The 20,257-nt window shown below is 44.1% G+C and overlaps 1 protein-coding gene across 1 annotated transcript; it reads left to right on the top strand.

The window, feature by feature from the left end:
- Positions 1-105: 105 nt before the first annotated feature.
- Positions 106-20,212, top strand: B3GAT2 (beta-1,3-glucuronyltransferase 2). Its single transcript, XM_037391600.1, has 4 exons — positions 106-1,041; positions 12,743-12,887; positions 19,520-19,668; positions 19,748-20,212. The coding sequence occupies exons 1-4, from the start codon at positions 490-492 to the stop codon at positions 19,832-19,834; spliced, it is 933 nt and encodes a 310-aa protein (XP_037247497.1). The 5' UTR covers positions 106-489; the 3' UTR covers positions 19,835-20,212.
- Positions 20,213-20,257: the final 45 nt, after the last annotated feature.

Here is a 20,257-nt window from a genome sequence, read left to right as displayed (position 1 = left end):
AGCGGAGCGGGGCGGGGCGGGAGCCCCCCCCCCCGGCCCCCGCCCGCGGGGACCCTCCCTCCCGCCTCCCCGCCCGCCCTACCTCCCCCTCCCCGCCCCCACGCACCGCCAGAGCCGCCCGGGGAAGCGGCGGCGAAGGAGCGTCTCCCCAGAGCCTCCCGCCGAGCCCCGGCCGCGACGGCGCGGCGCCCCGGCCCGGCCCGGCGATGCCGAGGGCGAAGGAGGCGGCGGCGGCGGCAGGGCGGCCGCGCACGGAATAGAGGCGCGGCGGATCGGGGCCAGGCACCTGCCCCGCCGGGCTGCCGCAGGGCACCGCGGGCACCGAGCCGCCCCGCCGGAGGGAGCGCCGCCCTCCCCGGCCGCTCGGCCGCCCCGCGGGGGAGCGCGGGCGGGCGCAGGGGCAGCCCCGCGGCCATGCGCTGAGCGCCGCCGCGCCCGTCCATGGGGCGGCGCTGAGGGGCGGCGCGGCGGGAGGGCGCCGGGGGCAGGATGAAGTCGCAGCTCTTCAGCCGGTTCCTCCTGCTGCTGCCCTGGGTGCTCATCGTCATCATCGTGCTGGACATCGACAGCAGCCGGGCGCCGCTGCCCGCCCTGGCCCCCCGCGGCGGGGGCGGGGGCGGTAGCGGAGGGGCCCGGCCGGCGGCGGCGCGGGCGCCCCCCCAGCGGCGGCCGGAGGCGGCGCTGCCCACCATCTATGCCATCACGCCCACGTACAGCCGCCCGGTGCAGAAGGCCGAGCTCACCCGCCTGGCCAACACCTTCCGGCAGGTGGCGCGGCTCCACTGGATCCTGGTGGAGGACGCGGCGGCGCGCAGCGAGCTGGTGAGCCGCTTCGTGGCGGGCGCCGGCCTGCCCTGCACGCACCTCCACGTCCCCACGCCGCGCCGCTACAAGCGGCCGGGGCTGCCCCGCGCCACCGAGCAGCGCAACGCCGGCCTGGCCTGGCTGCGGCAGCGGCACCAGCACCTGCCGCCCCCCCAGCCCGGGGTGCTCTTCTTCGCCGACGACGACAACACCTACAGTCTGGAGCTTTTCCAGGAGGTGCGTGCGGGGCGGGGGGCGCGCGCCGTTTCCCGCCTCGCCCCCCCTCGCTGCCGGCCTCGTCCCGCCTCAGGCGCTCGCCGCTCCCGCCCCTGCTCGCCCCTCGGGTGCCCGCCGCCACCCGTCCCGCCTCGCCGAGCCCTGACCCCGCTTTGCGGCGCGCCCGGTGCCCCTCGCCCACAGCCCGGGCGCGGGTGAGGCAAGCCTGCCCCCCGGCGAGGACCCCTCGCCGCGCCCCGTCCTTCCCCGGGGTCCCCAGCCCTGCCCGGGTGTGACCGCCCCTCTCTTGATGTTGAGTTTCTTGTTCCTCCCCTCCGCGGCGCCCCCGCACCCCACCCCCAACTTTTTACCGCTGTTTTCTCGCTTTCCTGCTGAGCGAGGCAAGCTGAGGGCTTAGCGATCCCGCGTTTTTGTTAAAACCGGGATGAAAAGCGCGCTTTGATACTTGTTTTTTTCGGGCTGCATCCCTCCCCGCAGGGCGAGCTCGCACGGAGAGAGCCGCTGTCCTTCGCCGTTTTTTCTTGGCGCGGATGAGTTAATCCGGAGCCGGCTCCTTCACGTGGAGTTGCCCAGTCCTTTTGAAGCCTTTCACTCTCAAAAGTAGCAAATCGTTTGTGTAATGACCAAACACCCTTTCAGGAGTCTCTTTTGTGAAGGGACCTGGTTTTGTCTTTATTGCGGCCCCTTGCTGAAGGGCTTTGCTCCTTCTCGGTGGGAATTGGCAAGTGCTCGGGGGAGAGGGTATCCAGCTTTCTTTCTGGGTGCCCCTTGGCAGGAAGGAGGGGTGTTTAGTAAGGGGACATAAAACAGCAGAAGAAAGATCATGTGCGTCTCCTGTGACAGCTGGAAGAGTAATCTTGGCAGTGAAATGAGGGAGGGAAACGGAAAAGTAGATTGGCAGCAGATAGGGAATGTGCAGGACTTCACACTGCAGTCCACGTCTTCTGCTGGTGGGTAGTGCTCTGTGCAGTGCTGTACACCCATGTTCTGCAGCTTGGAAGCACTGTGCTTCCTCACATGCTTCGCAGGCGGTAGGTTGAAATGAGCAAGATGCACGGAATGTGAAGCACGTGAAATTTCCTAAAGCAAGTTATTTTAGAAGTGGTTATGTTCTTTTATGTTTAGATGCAAAATGCTTCTCTTTCCGTGGGGCAGGTGGGCAGGTGCAGGGTCCCCATTCAGCAGGAATGCTCTGCTTCCTTTGCCCATTTGACATTCAGCGTCGAAGCTGCTAATTCCAAGACCTTTGCCTGGAGGCTAAACCTTTGTTGTAATTGATTTTCTTAAAATCTCATGGCTGTGCTTAGCGCATTATAATGCAGAGTGATTCCACGTACCCATCTTTGATGTGATGGGAGTGTCCACCTCTGTTCAGGATATAAAACTAATTTCATTCAATCTTAGGGAGTCTGTAAATTGATACAGAAAATACACTTCACCACAATGAGTAGTGTGGAACAAAAGATATTTGGAGACAAATCTCTACTTTTTTCTTCCTCCTTCATCTTTTTTTTTTTTGTTCCCCTGAGTACCAACATTGAGGACAAGCTAAAGGAACAGTTTTGACAGGCATATGACATGTGACCCACAGCTGCTGAAAAGAGGTTCAGTCAGGTTTATTCTTTTATTCTAATTGCTGTGACTGATGAAATGAAAGGGTACAAATTACCTCTGATCAGCTAGGAAACGCAGGAAAGCAAGGGGATAAACCTGTCTGAAGGGTTAACCTTGAAAATTGCAAGCACAACAGGCAGTGTGTTGCCTTGTGCTAACAAGAATGGTAATCTCCAGTATGCAGCTCCACAGTTCTAAGGCTTCTTTTTCACCAGGGTTCAGCTGCTGGGGAAGAGGTGTTTATTCTGAGCCTTGTGTTTGCAGGCAACCACACATGCATGAATGAGTTTTCCCTGTGAAATGTGGTGGTTGGAAGGCTCTGTTACAGGAGTGGAGAAGGAGCTTTTGCTTCAGTTACCACTGCACGTTCCCATGACTGTTTTCCGGGCTCGCTAATGAGTTGTATGCAAGGTCTCTGGGATGCTGCTGGTAGTAACGCAGGGAATGCCTTGTCAGCCTGGCAAAGATGATACAAGTCTTTTGGCAGGCATTGCCACCGGGATGTGCCTTTACGATGAGTGGGAGGTTGTGTTTGGAGAGAGCCAGTAGTCTTATTTTCAGTCGAGGCACCGCTTGAGGGTTGTTTGTGGGGTTTTTTTGTTGTTAAAAAAACTCTGGTTTTATGGATTCTGCCTTGACAGCTCTGTAGTAAATCCTGATCTCTCCTTCAGGAATTGATTGATTTATGAGGGTAAACTGTGCTTGTCTTCTCCAAGCATGAAGAGAGCAGCTTCAGAACGTGTTGTGGGCAGATGAAATCTGGTAGTAACTCCTGTCATGAAAGCAGTGGTAACAACACCTGAGAGGGAGGGTTGTTTGTTTTTTTTTTTGGTTTGTTACCCTGCAAGCAACAATCCTCCAGATCTGCAGTCGCGTAATGCCAGAGGAGGTCTGATAAACTGTAGTCTGGTCACTGGAGAGAGTAGTATAAATGTAGAGCGACAAGACTGGAGCTCTGAATTCTGGTCCTACCACCATCCTGTGCTGGCTAGGTGACCTTCCGTATGTCACAGGCGTGGGCCCAGGGTCATGTGGCTCCCAAACTGCTAACAGTAATGTCTGCTAGCATCTGCGGGCAAGCAGTTATGTACATTTGCTGGCTTATGAAACAGTAGGTCTGTCTTCTTTGTAATGGCTTTCTTCTGAGTCAAAGTCGGTTTCAGTAACAGCAGTGAGGGCTTGAGGGGGTGGGAGCCAAGGCTAGTTAGGACCGTGAAATTGACATGAGAGCAGTGTTGGAGTTAGGGGTGCATTTTGCTCAGAAGTCGTAAAAGCATTACTATGGAGCAGAAGTTGTGCCAGGGAACTGCACATCAGTGAAGGATTATGTTTAAGGCCTTTGCTGTGGGTTTCCCTAGTGCCCTTACAGAAGATGGAGCCTTTTTAACAAAGCAGGATCAGCAAAGGCTTTACTGTGAGTGGAGGTGTATAAACCATAAGGGCATGATCAAAAAGGAGCATCCTTTGACATGAAACGCCATGGGATACTTCTGAGAGCTTTTGATGAGGAAATTCTAATCTCTGTCCAAAGTACTTCTGTCTGGTACTTACAGGAGTGAGTACCTTATATTTGATATGGAGTCTACACCTGGGCAAAATGTATTTCATGGAAATCGGGACACACACCCCCACACCCACAAACCCCCTCAGGCTTACAGTAGTGTTTTGCTGGAAAATGTCACCATCTGTAGTAAACATGGAACCCCCTGGTCCTGTTTGTAATTGTCTTTTTTCGAAGACGTACAATGGCATGTGGGCGTATTGCTTAGTTTTGCCAGTCAAAAACTATGTCCTCAAAGTCAAACTGAGCAGGGTCTGGGCAGGTTTAGTTGTCATCAGGTGGAGAGCCTGGTTTGTCTTTCTGCTGCTACAGTGTGTTCAGCACTGACTCAGCTAAGTATTTTGTTAGGAAAAGCTCCCCTTCCCTGGAAAGGCTTCAAAGGATGAATTTGTTCATTGATTGTGAAATTCTTTGGAGTACTGAGTGGGGCTGCAGCAGTGATGAAGAAATAAATCCAGGAACAGAGATGTGGCCTTAGGGTTATCCCCAACTCCTTCCGTTGGAGAGTATAGTGGTGGTCAGGTAAAAAATCACACTTTTACTTAAATGCTGGTGGCTCTGGCAGATTGTGTTTTATCACTTATTATTTTGGGATCCAGACCTTGAGAATAATTTATACCATTTCTGCTCAGGTATGAACTGTTCACCTGGAGGTGTCCATCTGCATCTCTCCATCAAAAACAACAGTCCACTTTCTGAAAATATGTTTTTATCAGTTGCATGTCAGTCTGTGTTCATAACAAAGCCACTGAGAGGCCTGATATCCCACCTGCCATATGTGATACGCTCTACAGATGTTTCTACGTCAATCGTCATAACTTCTATTTTTTACTGTAGGCTGTTCTTTTTGGAGTGACTCTGTTATTATTTCTGTTGCGTTTGTGCTGCGTCTTATTCCTGAATGCAAGTTATTGTAATATTGTGACTGATGCCTAGCAACTGCCAATTTCATATTTTTTAAAATTCCAGAAAGAAAACGTTAGGTAAAGCTGGCATTCCACATTCATAGAGAGATTTTAAAAACAAGATTAGCCTAAGTACTGGAAACCAGACACATAGCTAAGTTTAGTTTCCCTTAACTCTTTGCATCATTCATGTGTTTCTGTGTCTCAGGCATGTTCTCTGTATTTTGTATTTTGTGTAGTTGGGCAAAAGCCACCACTTCCTTGGTCCATGTGTGGGTACGTATGCAGGTCGGAGGAGTCAGTGTCAGAGGACCACTCTGCTGTTGATTGTGCAGACTCCTCTGAAACCTTGGGTGAGGGATGAGGTGCTTATGGAGTACAAAGAACAGGAGTAAAGGTCCAGCATGTGTGAGAAAGTGAGCTTGCTGCATTCAGAAATGCATTGATTTTTAGAGATTCCTGTCTGGGTTATATCTGTCAATTTTGTATTTTGCTCAGACACCTAAACTGAGATGCATGTGAAATTAAAATGCTCATATCTAAAACTGTGATCTCCCTCACTGCCAGCCCTAGCCCTTTAGTCACTGATGTCTTAAACTTCTGTAGCAAGATTTGCCAGGTGCCTAGAGCATGCTGCTATGGCATGTACCACTTACCTTGTCCCACGCTATAAGGCGTGATGGGAATACAGTCTTGCAGCATGGAGTTCAAAGTAAATTACACATTAATTGTCATTTCTAAGGGAAAAGCCCCAAACTTGTATTTAATAGCTTAGCAGTTAGCCCCGTTTGCCCACTGAGTTGGGGACCAGAATTCAATTGGCTGTAGCTGTTGCCTGTGTAAGAACACCCTGACAATGATGGTAGAGCTCAGCCCTTTCTCCTGAAGTTGAGGTAGTCTTTACAGGTAACTCAAGATTCGTGGAGCCACAGAGAAGGTGAGAATATGATTGGTGAAGAGGACAGTCAGCTGGATTGCTCTTTGTAGAAGTAACTTAAACATCAAATTAAACAAAAATTGACTAACATTTTGAAGGTATGCTATTGCTGATGTCATGGTCTAAATTGCTCAGGTAGGATCATCCTCAAATCGACCAGATGGGAGCAAAGGTTCATGAAGAACAGGGGGGAAACAGGAAACATTTTGTCTTGGCTAATGGACGTGACCTTCTTATTGAAGGTTAGGGCTGTCCAGCTGTGGTGATTTTCATAGTGGCACTGTAGAGCAGAGGGCATGTTGTACGAGAGATTTGGACTGAAAACATTTTCTTACGCCTCTGCCCTTCACTCCCCCAAAAAGTATGTGTGAAGGTAGTGGATGTTCTAACAGCTCTTAACAGTTTATAGCCCAAAAAATAAATCCTTGTTATTAAGAATAGGTCAGAAATGCAGGCATTGCATGTCACACAGGTTCAGTTTTCCCATGATCACCTTTGTAAAACATTTTGAGAGCGACTCAAAAAAGACGTTACAGAAGAGGTGAATATTTACTGTTTATTCCAACTCTGACTAGGGAAGGGTAAATGCTCCTTAGATAACTTTTACATAACTGTCCTAATCTTTATACACTGTATTAAGCTAATTTCTATGTATTTTTTAATTGATATATTTATGCAAAAGATTGAAAAGTAGCATAAGTGAATCTGTTTATCTTTGAAAACATGAAGATCTCTTGGAGCTGGTTGGAAAAAATCCAATTTTTGTTATAGTCTTAAAAATAACATTCAGTATTCTAGACAGAATTATATATTAGCTGTCAGTCATTAGTTGTTTTCTTCATTAAAAAAAAAGGATCTAAATATGAGTTAGCAGTGCATTAAATACCTTTCTAGTATAAAAATGATTTAAGAACATGACATTTTAAATGCACACTGACATTCCCCTTGCATGTAGACATGTAGTACCTCTGCTAAAGAGGCTGGATTAGAAAAGACTGGGGAAGGAACAATGAAGTGGCTTAAAAATGAGAGGAAACAGTGACAAAAAAAAGCTATTTGAAGCACATTGATCCGAGTGAGGGGCTCTGGGTTACAAAGTACCAAGCACTGTCTGTTTCTGTACTTTAACAGCAATCTTTTTCTTACCTGTGAAACTGATACTGTTACTATGAAAGTAATTACACATGGTCAGCGGCTCTTCAGTAGTACAGTGAACACAACCAAGTAGAGTAACAGAAAGTAGGATGAGAAAAAGATGTAGTGAGTAGAAGGACCAAAAGGAAACATGAACAGCAAATGTTTTGGAAGTCTTCCCAGTACAGAGAAATTGGCTTCTAACTGCTTCAGTTAAATTTAGTACAGTTTTCTCCTGTAGGGAAGCAATATTGACATTTGTGCCCAAGGATGCTGGTATAATTTAGAAGCATTACTCATTGTATCTGATATGTAAAATGTTGCTTGAGAGAAGAGGGAATTAATCTGTCCTTCCCTCTGCAGTGTGGATTGGGTACGAATCAGCAGAGGAGGTTTAAAGCAGATGTTTGGAAAAAAAGCTTTCTAATGGTGGGGATGGTGAAGCACTAAATCAGATCACCTGTGAGGGTTGCAGAGTAGGCTAGATCAATGATTGGCATTTTTTTTTTATTTGTAGACCCTTTCTATAAGTTTTCCCATGGAGACATAGCCTTTAGAGTCAAGTTTACTGACAACAAACTTACTTTTTAAAGTTACTGTCCCCTAAGCGTCACAGTCCCTGAACCACAAAAACCACTGGCACAGATTTCCTGTGACTCAGTACCTCCTTTGAAGTAACGGTGAGTAGGGGCAGAAGCTCCGTTTAATGCCTGGGGAAACGGGCGTAGCATCACTGCAGCGGAGCTATCCCTCTGACTTGTAGTGCAGTCACGTAAGCGTTGTTGAAGCAGAATTCGGCTTCAACTGACCTGTGAGTAATGCAGGATGTCTGTGTGAGAACTGATACGGAACCTGGCTGTGCTTGTGCTTTAACACATAGCATTTTCCTCTGTGGAAAAGTTGTAGTGAAGGAGCTCTAGATCCCGTCTTTGGTGGTAATAAATCAGAATTTTGCATAGAAATCTGCTGGAGTCTTTGCTGGGGTGGGGCGAGGCAGGTGTGTGAGCCTGGATGATAACATGTAGCCCGACCAGTACGATCACAAATTACATAGGGGTTGAAATGAGAACAGAGGGGTGGGGAAAAAAGCTTACTGTGTGTGGCAGCCAGGTTTGCATTTGCTGAGAGCTTTGAATTCTGAATAGAAACGCATCAACATCATGCTGCAAAAACATAGGGTGGTTGTTCTAGCCTGGAAGCCTTTTCACTGTACGAAGTATGGCCACGTTGCCTTCTGTCTGTCATTTGCCTTCATTCCCTTTGGGCTTTTATATTTTATTACTGGCTTGGTATCTTCTCTAGCCATCAGTCTGGCGCATTCCATTAAGCAGTTTTTCTTGATTGACTAATGAGATGCTATTTTTGGCAATGCTTTTATCACTGTCTATTATTGCTCAGCTACATTTTCTGCATTTTCACTTGTTATTCTTTAGTGGTTCCTCTATTGCTACTGTATTTACTGTTATATGCCTTGCACTGGGGGTTCTTTGGTCAGTTGTTACTGCTCTCCTGTCATTTCCTTGCCCACTCTTTCCCAGTTGTGTCCTCCCTGCTTCATTTGGGTTTGTTCTACCATGTTACAGAATGCTTTCCTCATCTTCCCCTATCCAGCACATCACTTTCCTCCTATGCCCAAGACCCCCTTTCAAATAACCAAAAGTCAGAAGCATTTCCAGGAGGGAGATTCACCCTAACTTAAGATAGCTGCTGAAGCCAGGCAGGATGAATCACATCAGTAGGCTCCTACCTGTTCATTAACTATAGAAGTCTAACTAGGATAGACCAGATGCCTAACTTACAAAGAGTTAAGTGTGAGTAAGTTGAATACCATTTATGTAAGCTACAAGGACTTAAAAAGCTGCATATTAAGACAGCATGTGCTACCACACATTAAAATGACAGAAGAGTAATTTGGGAAGCTGTTTGTAAGTTACAGGATTTTGGCAGTTGTTTAACCCACAGTAATAAAGCTATTTAGAATGACCATGTGTTTGAATTGCCTTTTTGTGTCCCAGTGATTAGCAGCATCAAATTAAAGATGCAAGTTGGCCTTTTAATCCAAATAATAGCTTTCTCCCCATCATACATAAATACAGCCTTAACACATCAGTATGTTAACTGCGGTAATGCTATTCTCAGAAGATTAAAAGAAATATTCCTACTTTCATTTGCCTAGCATATCCTCAGGCTGTGAGGTGTTTCAGAATTAGCATAAATACTGGTCTAGATGTGCTCTTTCAGTTTTTATTTAAAGGTATTGCTGTATTCTTGACACCTGCTTATTTCATTTTCCAAAAATGTAACCTGTGAGAATAAAGAAAGTAACCCAAGGACAAAATCAAGAGCTCTGCAGAGTGTTACTTACTTCCTTCTGAAGTGTGGTGGCTTTACTGACTTAACTCATAGACACCGAGATGGACCCAAGACTGTCATAATTAAAACTTCTTGGGTCATTTCATGCTGGTTTCATGAGGTCAGTGAGATACTTTTTACTGACAAGTTTTTCCTACACACTGTGTATGGCGAAGTATTAATGTACATGAGTCTGGTTCTGCTAGCATAAATGAAGTGGCTACTATTGACCCAATTCAGAAGTCTCATGTGATCTGGCTCATTTTGCAGTACAGCTGTCCAAATGCTTACTGTGAGAAAAGGCAGGGTATGTATGGGCTATGTCCTGGTTTCAGCTGGGATAGAGTTAATTTTCTTCTTAGTAGCTGGTGCAGTGTGTGTTTTGGATTCGGTGTGAGAACAACGCTGACAGGATACTGACGTTTTCAGTTGTTACTGGGGGATGTTTGTACTAAGTCAAGGACTTTGCAGTTTCTTGGGCCCTGCCAGTGAGAGGGCTGGAGGGGCACGGGAAACTGGGAGGGGACACAGCCAGGACAGCTGACCCAAACTGGCCAAAGGGGTGTTCCATACCATATGACTGACGTCACGCTGGGTATATAAACTGGGGCAAGAAGGAAGAAGGGGGGGACGGACATCTGGCGTTATGGTGTTTGTCTTCCCAAGTAACTGTTAGGCGTGACGGAGCCCTCCTGTCCTGGGGCTGGCTGAACCCCTGCCTGCCCGTGGGAAGTGGTGAATGAATCCCTTGGTTTGCTTTGCTTGCGTGCGCGGCTTTTGCTTTACCTATTAAATTGTTCTTATCTCAACCCTTAAGTTTTACATTCCTTTCTCATTCTCCTCCCCATCCCTCTGGGTGAGGGTGGAGCGAACGAGCGGCTGCGTGGGGCTTGGTCGCTGGCCAGGGTTAAACCACGACAGCTTACCATGCTTCAGCTATGCCCTTGTAGCTACAAGGTGCCTGCCCTCTCTTGCGGCATTTTGTGTTTACCATGAGTACAGGTGGTTGGCACAGGGTAGCTAAAATGCTGCCTATCAGTACACTAGTAATTTTTTCAGGTATCCATACCCTCCAGAAGGTGTTAATGGCAGTGCAAAAAAGTTAGTGGGTGTCTGTGTTGGTCCTGCAGTTGATGCTGGTGTAGCACAGTTGGGTGTGTGTGGCTTGATCATGCCCTTGGAAACCTATTGGCAACTTGCCTGTGTAGACAAGCCCAACAGGATGATGTCCTGTGCCCATGTCTGATGTGTTTGGATGTTGCTATAAATATAGTGTTATCAAAATTTGCAGAATGAATGTATCATTCACACCAGAGCTAGATGATCTTCATTAGAAGGTTTGTCTGATTTCTGTATCCAAATTAATAATTGCAAACTCTGCATTTCCTGAACGGAGGAGTAGGAGAGATAGGAAAAATGATCTTAAGCAGGGAGAACGGTTACAGACAAACACATTTAAAAATAACCTGTGGAGAGATTCATGGGGGTCTTTCACTGGCAAGTAAATAGTCAATGGTTTGGATAGGATCCTTGTGAGAAGTCCCCATATTGGCAATTGTGTATATACCCTGTTCTTACACAATACAGACTTCTGCTTCTGAGTGAGATGATCTGACTTGCTGCAGCAGTTATTAGGGTGGAAGTAAGATAATTTTGCTAAACAAATTTAAAGATACACAAAGAATCGGAGGGAAAGAAGGTGCATGCCTCTCTTCTGTGTGTACATACGTATTTGTGGATTTTAAAATAACATATTTTATGCCTTCCCTATGTGAAAGTTACCCTAAGAATCTGCTAATGTTTCTAGCTTAGCAATGTGAACCAGAGTGATGCGACATCTTTGTTTTTTCCGGTGCATCTCCTGGGAGTCTAGATGATATGCATGATAAATCTTTCACCTTGGCAGAAAGAACATGTTTAATATTTAACCAAGGTTCTCTTTTACTGAAGTAAAGTCTATCAATAGGGGACTGCAGTTACAAATACATAAAACTGTGTGTGTTTTTGCCGAGAGGAGTGCTTGGGAGGAGAAAGGGATAATTTTCCCCTAAGGAACAGGCCTCAATTACAACAGAAGACAAGAGATTGTTTTAAAAATCTATCAAATTAAGCCCATGTTACACTGAAATAGTTTAATACTTGCTTAAATAGGACCATTTTTAAGTACAGTAGTTAAAACAGTGGCTTCTGAATCAGTGTGGTTAAACTGTGCGAGCTGCAGCACCTGTGCACTCATCTTCTCAAGTTCTCACACCAGACTGTCAGTGATTTTCCCATGGGGAGCAGGGCGTCAGGGTTCATGTCATGTTATCTCCTGTTTACTGAAGAAAATGGTCTACTAACCAGTGGACTGAATTCTCTGACTCCCAGTCATGCGTGCTTTTTGCTAAAGAAAGAGTAATATTTTAGTATCTATTGATTCCTCAAGGTGAGATGAGGACCACATTTCTAGAATTGTATTTAATTACATTTACACCATTGGGAAAAACACTTATTACTGATAGAAAAGTAGCAGAAGCACCCTGCCTGACTTGCTTTCTGTCCTTCTTGGAAACTTAGCAGAGCTTTGCAAGAGAAAAATGTAGAAGTTAAAAAGACTTAGTCCAAGCTTCATTTTTTGTGAGTCTTTAATGGATCTGAGCTGCATCAATTGTACAAATGTAGTATGTTGCAGGTAGGGAAAGAGTTCTGTGTCACAATTTCCTATGCTCAGTGTATTTTTTACGAGTCTCAAACTAATTGTACTTGTCTTAATGAAGTCTGTATTTGTTAATCATTATTATAACATTCTCTTCTCGCTGGGCTTGTACAATACGTCAGCAATCTATAGAAATAAGTCCAGTAGCTATAGTCTCACAGATAAAAAAGATCTACTACACCTTTGAAAGCCCAAACAAACAAGAAAACAAATGCTGGGGTTTTTATGGCTTTTAAATGTTTTGGTATAAACAAGTAATATAAATAGGATATTTTCAGTAGAATTGAGGTGCCTATGGGCTAGAGAGCTGGAGAGTTCACGGAAAATGAGTGGGCACACACAGCTTTCAAATGCTTACTCTGTTGGTCCGAAATCTGTGAGCTAGAATTGCTTTTAAATACTTAGTCTTGATGATTAATGTGTAGGCTTTCCACCAACACTTCCCAAAAAAGCCTACTAGGAAAAGGTGCATGCAGTCACACCATGCCTGCCTCTTGCAGATGCGTACAACCCGCAAAGTATCAGTATGGCCCGTGGGACTGGTAGGAGGACGACGGTACGAGCGCCCAGTCGTGGAAAATGGCAAAGTTGTTGGCTGGTACACTGGCTGGAGAGCTGACAGGCCCTTTGCTATTGACATGGCAGGTAAGTACCAAGTCTCATGATACATGTCATAGTAACTACTACATTTTTATGAGTGGGAAAGACAGTGATTTCTCAGTGTAAGCAGCTTTTAAAACTTCTGAAGTGCAGCTGCTGTGTGTAGCCTTTTGGCACTAAATATCCTGGAAGTCTTAGCTTGCACATCACATCTAATTAAGTTGCTGCTTGGTGATATTTGAACTTACTTTCACTTGTTTTTAATTTTATGAGACAACTTGGCTTTTATGTTGTATAAATTGTTTGTCTGAAACAAGTTCATTGTAAATTAATTCATCCAGTTAATTTTTGCAAGGAGCCCCTGCCTTTCATTGTCGTCAGTCTACACCAGACAGTATAAATGCAGACCCTTCTTAGACCTCATGTTGTAAAATGCTACTTGATCATGAAATTATTTATTTTTATTGGTTATTTGGAATGATGGTGATAACTGTAGATGGATATAGTTTGAAACACTGGGCTTAGGGGAAGAATCATTGACAGCTGTAGCCTAGTGGATGAAGGTAGAAAAACTTCAAAATGGATCTAATCAATCTTCTGCTGTGAAGTTAGCACACCACGTAGCTCTGTCTCGCTGTCAGTCCATGCTTAGACAATCTTTTGTATATATTCACAACTGCTACAAGAATCACCGCTGTGCAGAAGTCTGATTTCTGATGTAGCAGCAGCTGGTTTCCCAGCAAATGATATGATATTTGCACTTAAGCATCTCCTGTATTCAGGAAAGAGAGGGAAGGGAAAAGTTAAAATACAAGAGCAAGAATGGAGTAGAAATAGACAGCCGTTTTATTTTTTCTTAATTTTGTTGTTTGTTTTTTTTTTAAAAAAACAACTTATGTTTTGGGAAAGGGAAAAGGACAGTGCTTTCCCATCTCAACAGAATATTTGTATATGGATTGAAATGTCTGATGAAAAATGTGTACAGTATTTACAGTACAATTGGTTAGAAAGACTAAAGGAGAACTAATCATTGTTAACACCTCAAAGACAGAAACATCAACAGGTGAATTTTTCTGCAATGTAGAAGCATTTCAAGTTAATAGTATCACCTGGCATGAAAATAACTATTTGAGTGTCCAGGTAGAGGCATTCCTCAGAGGAGAAGTAGATATGTCAATCCCCACACCCATGCCGCCTGTTGAGGACTGCAGCTGTGCATTTTAATAGTTTCTGCCTGTGGATTTGTAGATACATACTGATACCATGCTGCAGAAGTGGTTACTTGTGGGCATTATAGATGATAACATGGTTCGTTAGCAGCAGACAAAAAGCCATTACACAACACTGGCCAAGGGAGTCTAACATAGACACGAAGTTCTGAAGTTGTTTACACTTTGCAGTTGCTGGCTGCAAACTGGTGTGAGGGAAAAGCAGCTCCATTAGGAGCATTACCTGCTCATACTTTTACCAAACTGACAGAAGGGAGGGTTACAGAGGCGAACTGAGAGGATAGGAAGTTACTGCAGATCCACAGATGAGGAGTTATTACTTTGTGAGAGAACTTTTATTAGTCTTCAAAAAAATAACTGAAGAAATTAAATTACATTTTTAATTTCAGCAAGGATTGAAATGGATCCTGTGCAGGCTGGTAAAAAGTAATGTTAAGACTGCATTTTCGTTCCCCTCGGGAATATAACGGAAGGGCACAGACAAACAGAACAGAACCTGCAAATCTAGAAGTGCATAGGTGTCTCAGCAGGTGCAGTCTGTAGGATGTGTGGCAACACTCAGATTTCCACCCTTGCCCCCCTGACTCTCCAACATACCCCTGGGGACTTGGAAGACTTGCTAACAAACCTAAGTGGTACATCAGTGGCATTCCTCCATCTGCTAGCACTGAATATACAAGCAAATTGGATTATACCACATATAAGGAAGATCAAGGATCTCTTTTGAAAAATATTACCATGAAATAAAAAAGGTGCATACATTAAACAGCTCAGCTGTCTACACCTGTTTATATAACTAATGTTCTGATTCCCAGGACAAAGGAGACTCTTTGGTTTACAGAACTACCTTTTCATATTTGATTTTCATAAGAATTTCATCATGAGGCTGGGTGTGAAAAGAGCAACTGCTTGAAAGGTTTAGGACCACTAGTTTAACTTGTGGCTGTTCAGAGGAAGCACATCCTTTCTTTTAAGCACATAAACTTCTTATTCTAGACTTCAGAATACAGGGCCAAATTCAAATCTACTGTAAGTGGAGACAGGTCCTGCTGATTTCATTAGGGTCACCTCAAAGACCCTAGCCAGCCAACTTCCCTAGATTCCCCTTTGAAATACACTCACCGACAACAATTGCATTAGATCAGTAACAACTGGTTACTACTTAAGAGAAGTTTGTCGTTGATGCTGCTGTTCTTGAATGCTACATTGCATTCACAAAGCAGAGTAGCTGTTTCCTGTGTTGCTTCTTGTTTGGCAACCAACACACCATGTGAATTAGTTCATGTGTTTTTAAAGTTACACCTCAATTTTAACTGTAGGTGTGTTCCAGAGTTTCATGCAGACCTCCTTACCCTCAGGTAAGGAAAAAGCAAGAGAGAATTGGGTGTTGTAAGTGAAGCGTGACATTGATTCAGAGGTGGGCACTGTTGTTTATGATAGTCCTGATTTAAAATCTTCTATATTAAATAATGCTGTTAGTGGTTTGCTTTTGGCTTGTTCCCAGTGCCAGAGTTTTTGAGCACCCACGATCATGATTATCCTGTCAAGATTGTTCAAGGAGAACAGATGCATACATACAATGCTAACATAGGTTAGCATTCCAAGAGCTACTTCAGTTGTAGAGATTAATCCACGCCTGTGAATCTCTGGGCAGGCAGATTTTGGACTTGTCCAGAGGTCATCCACTGCACCCTAAGTCCCTCTGCTAGGGCCTGAGCAACCACCTATTTTTTTTTAATTTTTATTTTTCTGTAGTTATGAGATCTTTAGTACATCTATCTGATGTTTTTCTGAGAAAACAGCTAGTCTATTAATGACCCTGCCACCCCTCCATCAAAGGCTACCAAGTATTTTAAATGCCGAGTTCAAAATTGAGAGCCTCTTTCATGGTGAATTAACTGTCAGCAGATGCCTTTGTTCTGAACTACAGAAACTCCTGGTTGAGCATCTCTGCCTTACTGCAACCCAAACAGTGTGTCACAGGGAGCAGGTAACTTGTAAGAAGCAGACCCCAAGCCGTGGCATGTTCAACAAGCCAAAGGTAGTACCTTGAACTGTGTGGAAACCAGTAGGTCTGTTTCAACACCAGCACTGAGTATTAGCATTTATATACTGCAGAAATGATAAACACTTTCAGTTTCTAGCTTGCCTTCTGCTACTATCCGATCTAGAGCATTCAGGAAGCAAGGGCATTAATTACAGCAACAAAATCTTTTAAGACTGGCTTCAGTCTAACTGGATGAAGAAAAATGGTTCTGCCTTTTAACAGAAGCCATTGATCTACCGCAAGTGAAGGTGTGAATTAACAGAAACAGCTTCCATAGAAATGAGCACAGATGTAGTCTTTGCCCTGTCTCCCTGGTATCTTGTCCTCTAACAAATTAATTCTTCTCTACGTGTCTCTTCAGCCAATTAGATTTAATTTGCAGCCTTGCATTTAAATACAGAACACCTCCTTACATTCCAGCTCTGAAATTGTCCTGTGGCACTTCACGTGAACTTAAGCCCAATATGACCTTGTAGGAGTAATGATCAAGTAAAAGAATTGTATGCATGTAGCACTGTTCAGTTGCGCTATGCTGGAGACAGTAACCCCAGGTTAACCCCTGTTTGGGGGTAGCATTCAAAATAATAGTGTCTTTTCATCTATTGCCACAGGATCATTATCTACTGAGAAGTAACCTAGTGCCAGTCTGGTCAAAACCTCTTTTTTTGATCCCAAAATGATCCATCTGCGATAAAAAGTCAACTGAAAGTGTTCACTAGAAAATTCAAGTCAAAATGTCATACATGTGAAATTAAAGCAGTTCTAAAGCACAGCCAGAGAGCCAGGAGACAAGTCTCCTTGAATTATTTCCTCTCTTCAGGTTCCTTTATTGGATTCTTTTAAGAAACAAAGACTTTATGACCACTGGTCAAGGAAACAAACCTCGGGCCACAGGCCAGTCAGCGCACAGAGGTCCACGTCCTTGCCACATACAACACTCAGTTCAATAATTTTGACTTTTATTTGATGCCTGAAAACCTGGGGGATTTTTGATAGCACCCTAAAACAGTGGTTTGCAATAGCATGGTAGCAGGGGGCACGGCCCAGCTGAACACCTGTGTGTAGGAAAAGCCCACCCTCAGAACTGAATCCAGTTTTCTCAACAGGAGAGCAAGCTTTGCAACAAGAGAACCTAGGAGAAATTAACACATGGTTAAGTATAGGCTACAGGGCCTAGGGAGCCAAGCTGAGATGTGCAAAGATAACCAGCAGACAATCTGCCTGTCTCTTCTGCTTAGAGTGCACTTCTCCACTCTAAAAACTAGGACAGTCATTAACTTTGGTGCTAATGACTGTTTATTAATGAAGTTAATTTATTAATAAGTAATTATGTTAATGAAGTTAATTACTTCATCTTCTCCTTTCTGGATGACCAGCTTAAATCTTTAAAATTTAAATCTTAAATCTTTTTTTGAAAGAAACGGCAGCTCCCCTTACAAAGCAAGCTTTTTTTTGTGTGTGCCCAAAATACCAACCACACTAAAGCACCATGACTTTATGGTCTGTTCTAATTGAGGGGGAAAAGCCCACCTTAAACAAAAATACTGAACTAAACTAGACCAGTTTGTTCATCAGCAATAAGCCTACAGTCACGTTTCACGGTGCAGAAAGCTGGCTGTATGCACTGCAGCGCTCTTGCTGACTGAGTTTAAGCTCTCAGCTTCAGCTCTTCACAAATGACTGTGCTTGGCTACAGACAGCACTGGTGCGGAGCCCACCTTGTGCTCCCTCACAGCCAGGCTACAAGTTGTAGGAAGCAAGAAAGCCCTGTAGTCTGCTGAAGAAAAAGCCCTAGGAAGAGAATTCCAAACTGCTGTTCTTTTGCCTGGTACTGCTTACCTAAACCGAGCAGCTGCAGCAGAGAACAGCTGGATCCCAGCACTGCTGGTAGCAGGTGGCGCGGTCTGCAGAGCTTAACAGCACAGGGTGAGGACAGACTACAGCCGAAGTCGCGCACCTCCTGCAAGTCTTTTATTTGCTAGAGTACTCTGCAAGGTGTGCATAAGCCCTTCTTATCTAGGCACCTATTAGTCTTCATCTTAGGCAGGATATAACGTATAAACTTAAATGTGTTTTCTGCAACTGTGTCCGTCAGTTACATCCAGCCCATAGTCTTCATCTGCAGTGTCCAAATCTTTATTTAAAAAAAACCCCAACACCCCAAAACAACCAACAGACTTCAATTTCTGGTGTCTTCCTGTGCTTTGCTACAAGCAAGAGCATGACAAAAGTGGTTTCAGTGTGCCTTTATTACATGCGACATAATAATTACTTCCTTGTATTTTCCTTTTTAAAAGGCTCCTATAAAAGCCACAGGTATTTTCAAGGAAGATACAGTAGCAAGACAGTGCTGGTAAGAAAAGGAGACAGATTTATATTCTATTAGAGAAAGTTACGCTCATTATTAAATTGAGAAAATTGTAATATGGGCTTTAGAATTAAGTGTTCTTGCAGTTTTCCAGAGCAGATGTCAAAATTGTTACTACTTCTGTCATAAAGGGACAGCTGGAACCACTCTGAACTGCCAAAAAAAGGATTTCTTTGGTAGGCTTGGCCATTAGACATAAGGAGTTACAAATGCAATACTTTGTAAGTTGAGTTTTGAGTCATACTTAAAGCAGCATACACTTGACTGAACATTGCTGGATGAAAGCTGGAGAGTTCTATAAATAATGGCTAATTGGAGATTCATGCGAGCTGCTTCAGAGAGGGCAAGTTTGTTCGAATTGGTGATGTGTCAGCTTGTAATCTCCCTTTGAGGGACCTGATGTATGTTATTAGAGGAACACTGCAAAGAGAGGCACGTGCGCTGATGAAGTCCTCTCAGTTGTGCTGTGCAACGCACAGATCAGCTGCAAACTGTCTTGCAGGCCACCGTTGATGAAAATTATTCACATGTCCACAACAATGACATGGTGTGCAAGGCAAAATGTTAATACGACTTGTCTTTCATCAACAGTAATGTTAAAAATCTCTAAAGATCACAGTTGTAAGTAACATTTTAACCTTTTTTCCCCCGACTCTCACCTTTAAATGTGGAAGTGTTTGTACAGTACAAATTTCATACATTTTACTTAAAATTTAGTCTTCTTTGTTAATTAGAAGCAGAAAGGAAGGATAGTCCGAGATCTTAGCAATACCTGACTTTTCAGGCAAAAAAAGCATGTTCTCTACATGATAGGAAATTCATTAAACATGTTGAAAACATGGTGCAATTAACAAAAATCTGATCGCACCTTCAGGGCAAAGCCAAACAATGTGGGGTGTACAAACCTACCAAATATTGTCTATCCACATTTACACATTTATAAAAAGAACATGGGGGATTTCTAGTTTTAAGTATGAAATGTAAAGCCTAAACGTTTTTCTTGACCTTTTTTCCCCACCCGCCTCTCTCCAAGGATTTGCTGTGAGTCTTCAAGTGATTCTGTCACATCCGAAGGCCGTATTCAAGCGTCGTGGTTCTCAACCAGGAATGCAAGAATCCGATTTTCTGAAACAGATAACAACAGTGGAGGAACTGGAGCCAAAAGCAAACAACTGCACAAAGGTACCGATTTCCACACTTACTAAAAAGCTTTGGTATCATCTCTGTAGATGACTGTACTAACACAAATGTTATTTTATAGGTTCTTGTATGGCACACACGAACAGAAAAAGTCAATCTAGCTAATGAGCCAAAATACCATCTGGACACAGTCAATATTGAGGTATGATGTGGAGACAGTTACACAGGAAGTAGAGTACGGTGGATGTGTCAGGCGGTGTTCAAATCCAGCCAGTTAAAAGGGTCTAGATCTGCGTGAGACTTTTTAATAGTCCCCTGACGGACTTCTGTGGAAACAAAAGGAAGCTGTCAGATACTCTAATAAGCAAATCAAGTGGGTGTGCTTTGTTCTAACTTGTTTGCATGCATTTCTGAACTCGTCTTAATAAACTGACACTTACCTTTGTTTTAAGGCTGTTTCCACATAGTAAAAAGAATCAGAGAAACATGGCTGCAATGGAGTATTTTCAAAATCATAATTTATGTACATACTTTTTGTATTTATCCAGCTTAATGGTGTAATTACAAACTGATTTTAACTCACAAACTGTTGATTTAAATTGCATAAATGGATCCTTCAAATTGAGCATGT

This window comes from Falco rusticolus, chromosome 6 (assembly GCF_015220075.1).
Source record: "Falco rusticolus isolate bFalRus1 chromosome 6, bFalRus1.pri, whole genome shotgun sequence".
NCBI lineage: Eukaryota > Metazoa > Chordata > Aves > Falconiformes > Falconidae > Falco > Falco rusticolus.
The sequence above is the reverse complement of the archived record's forward strand: the minus strand, read 5'-3'. Positions and strand labels throughout refer to the sequence as shown.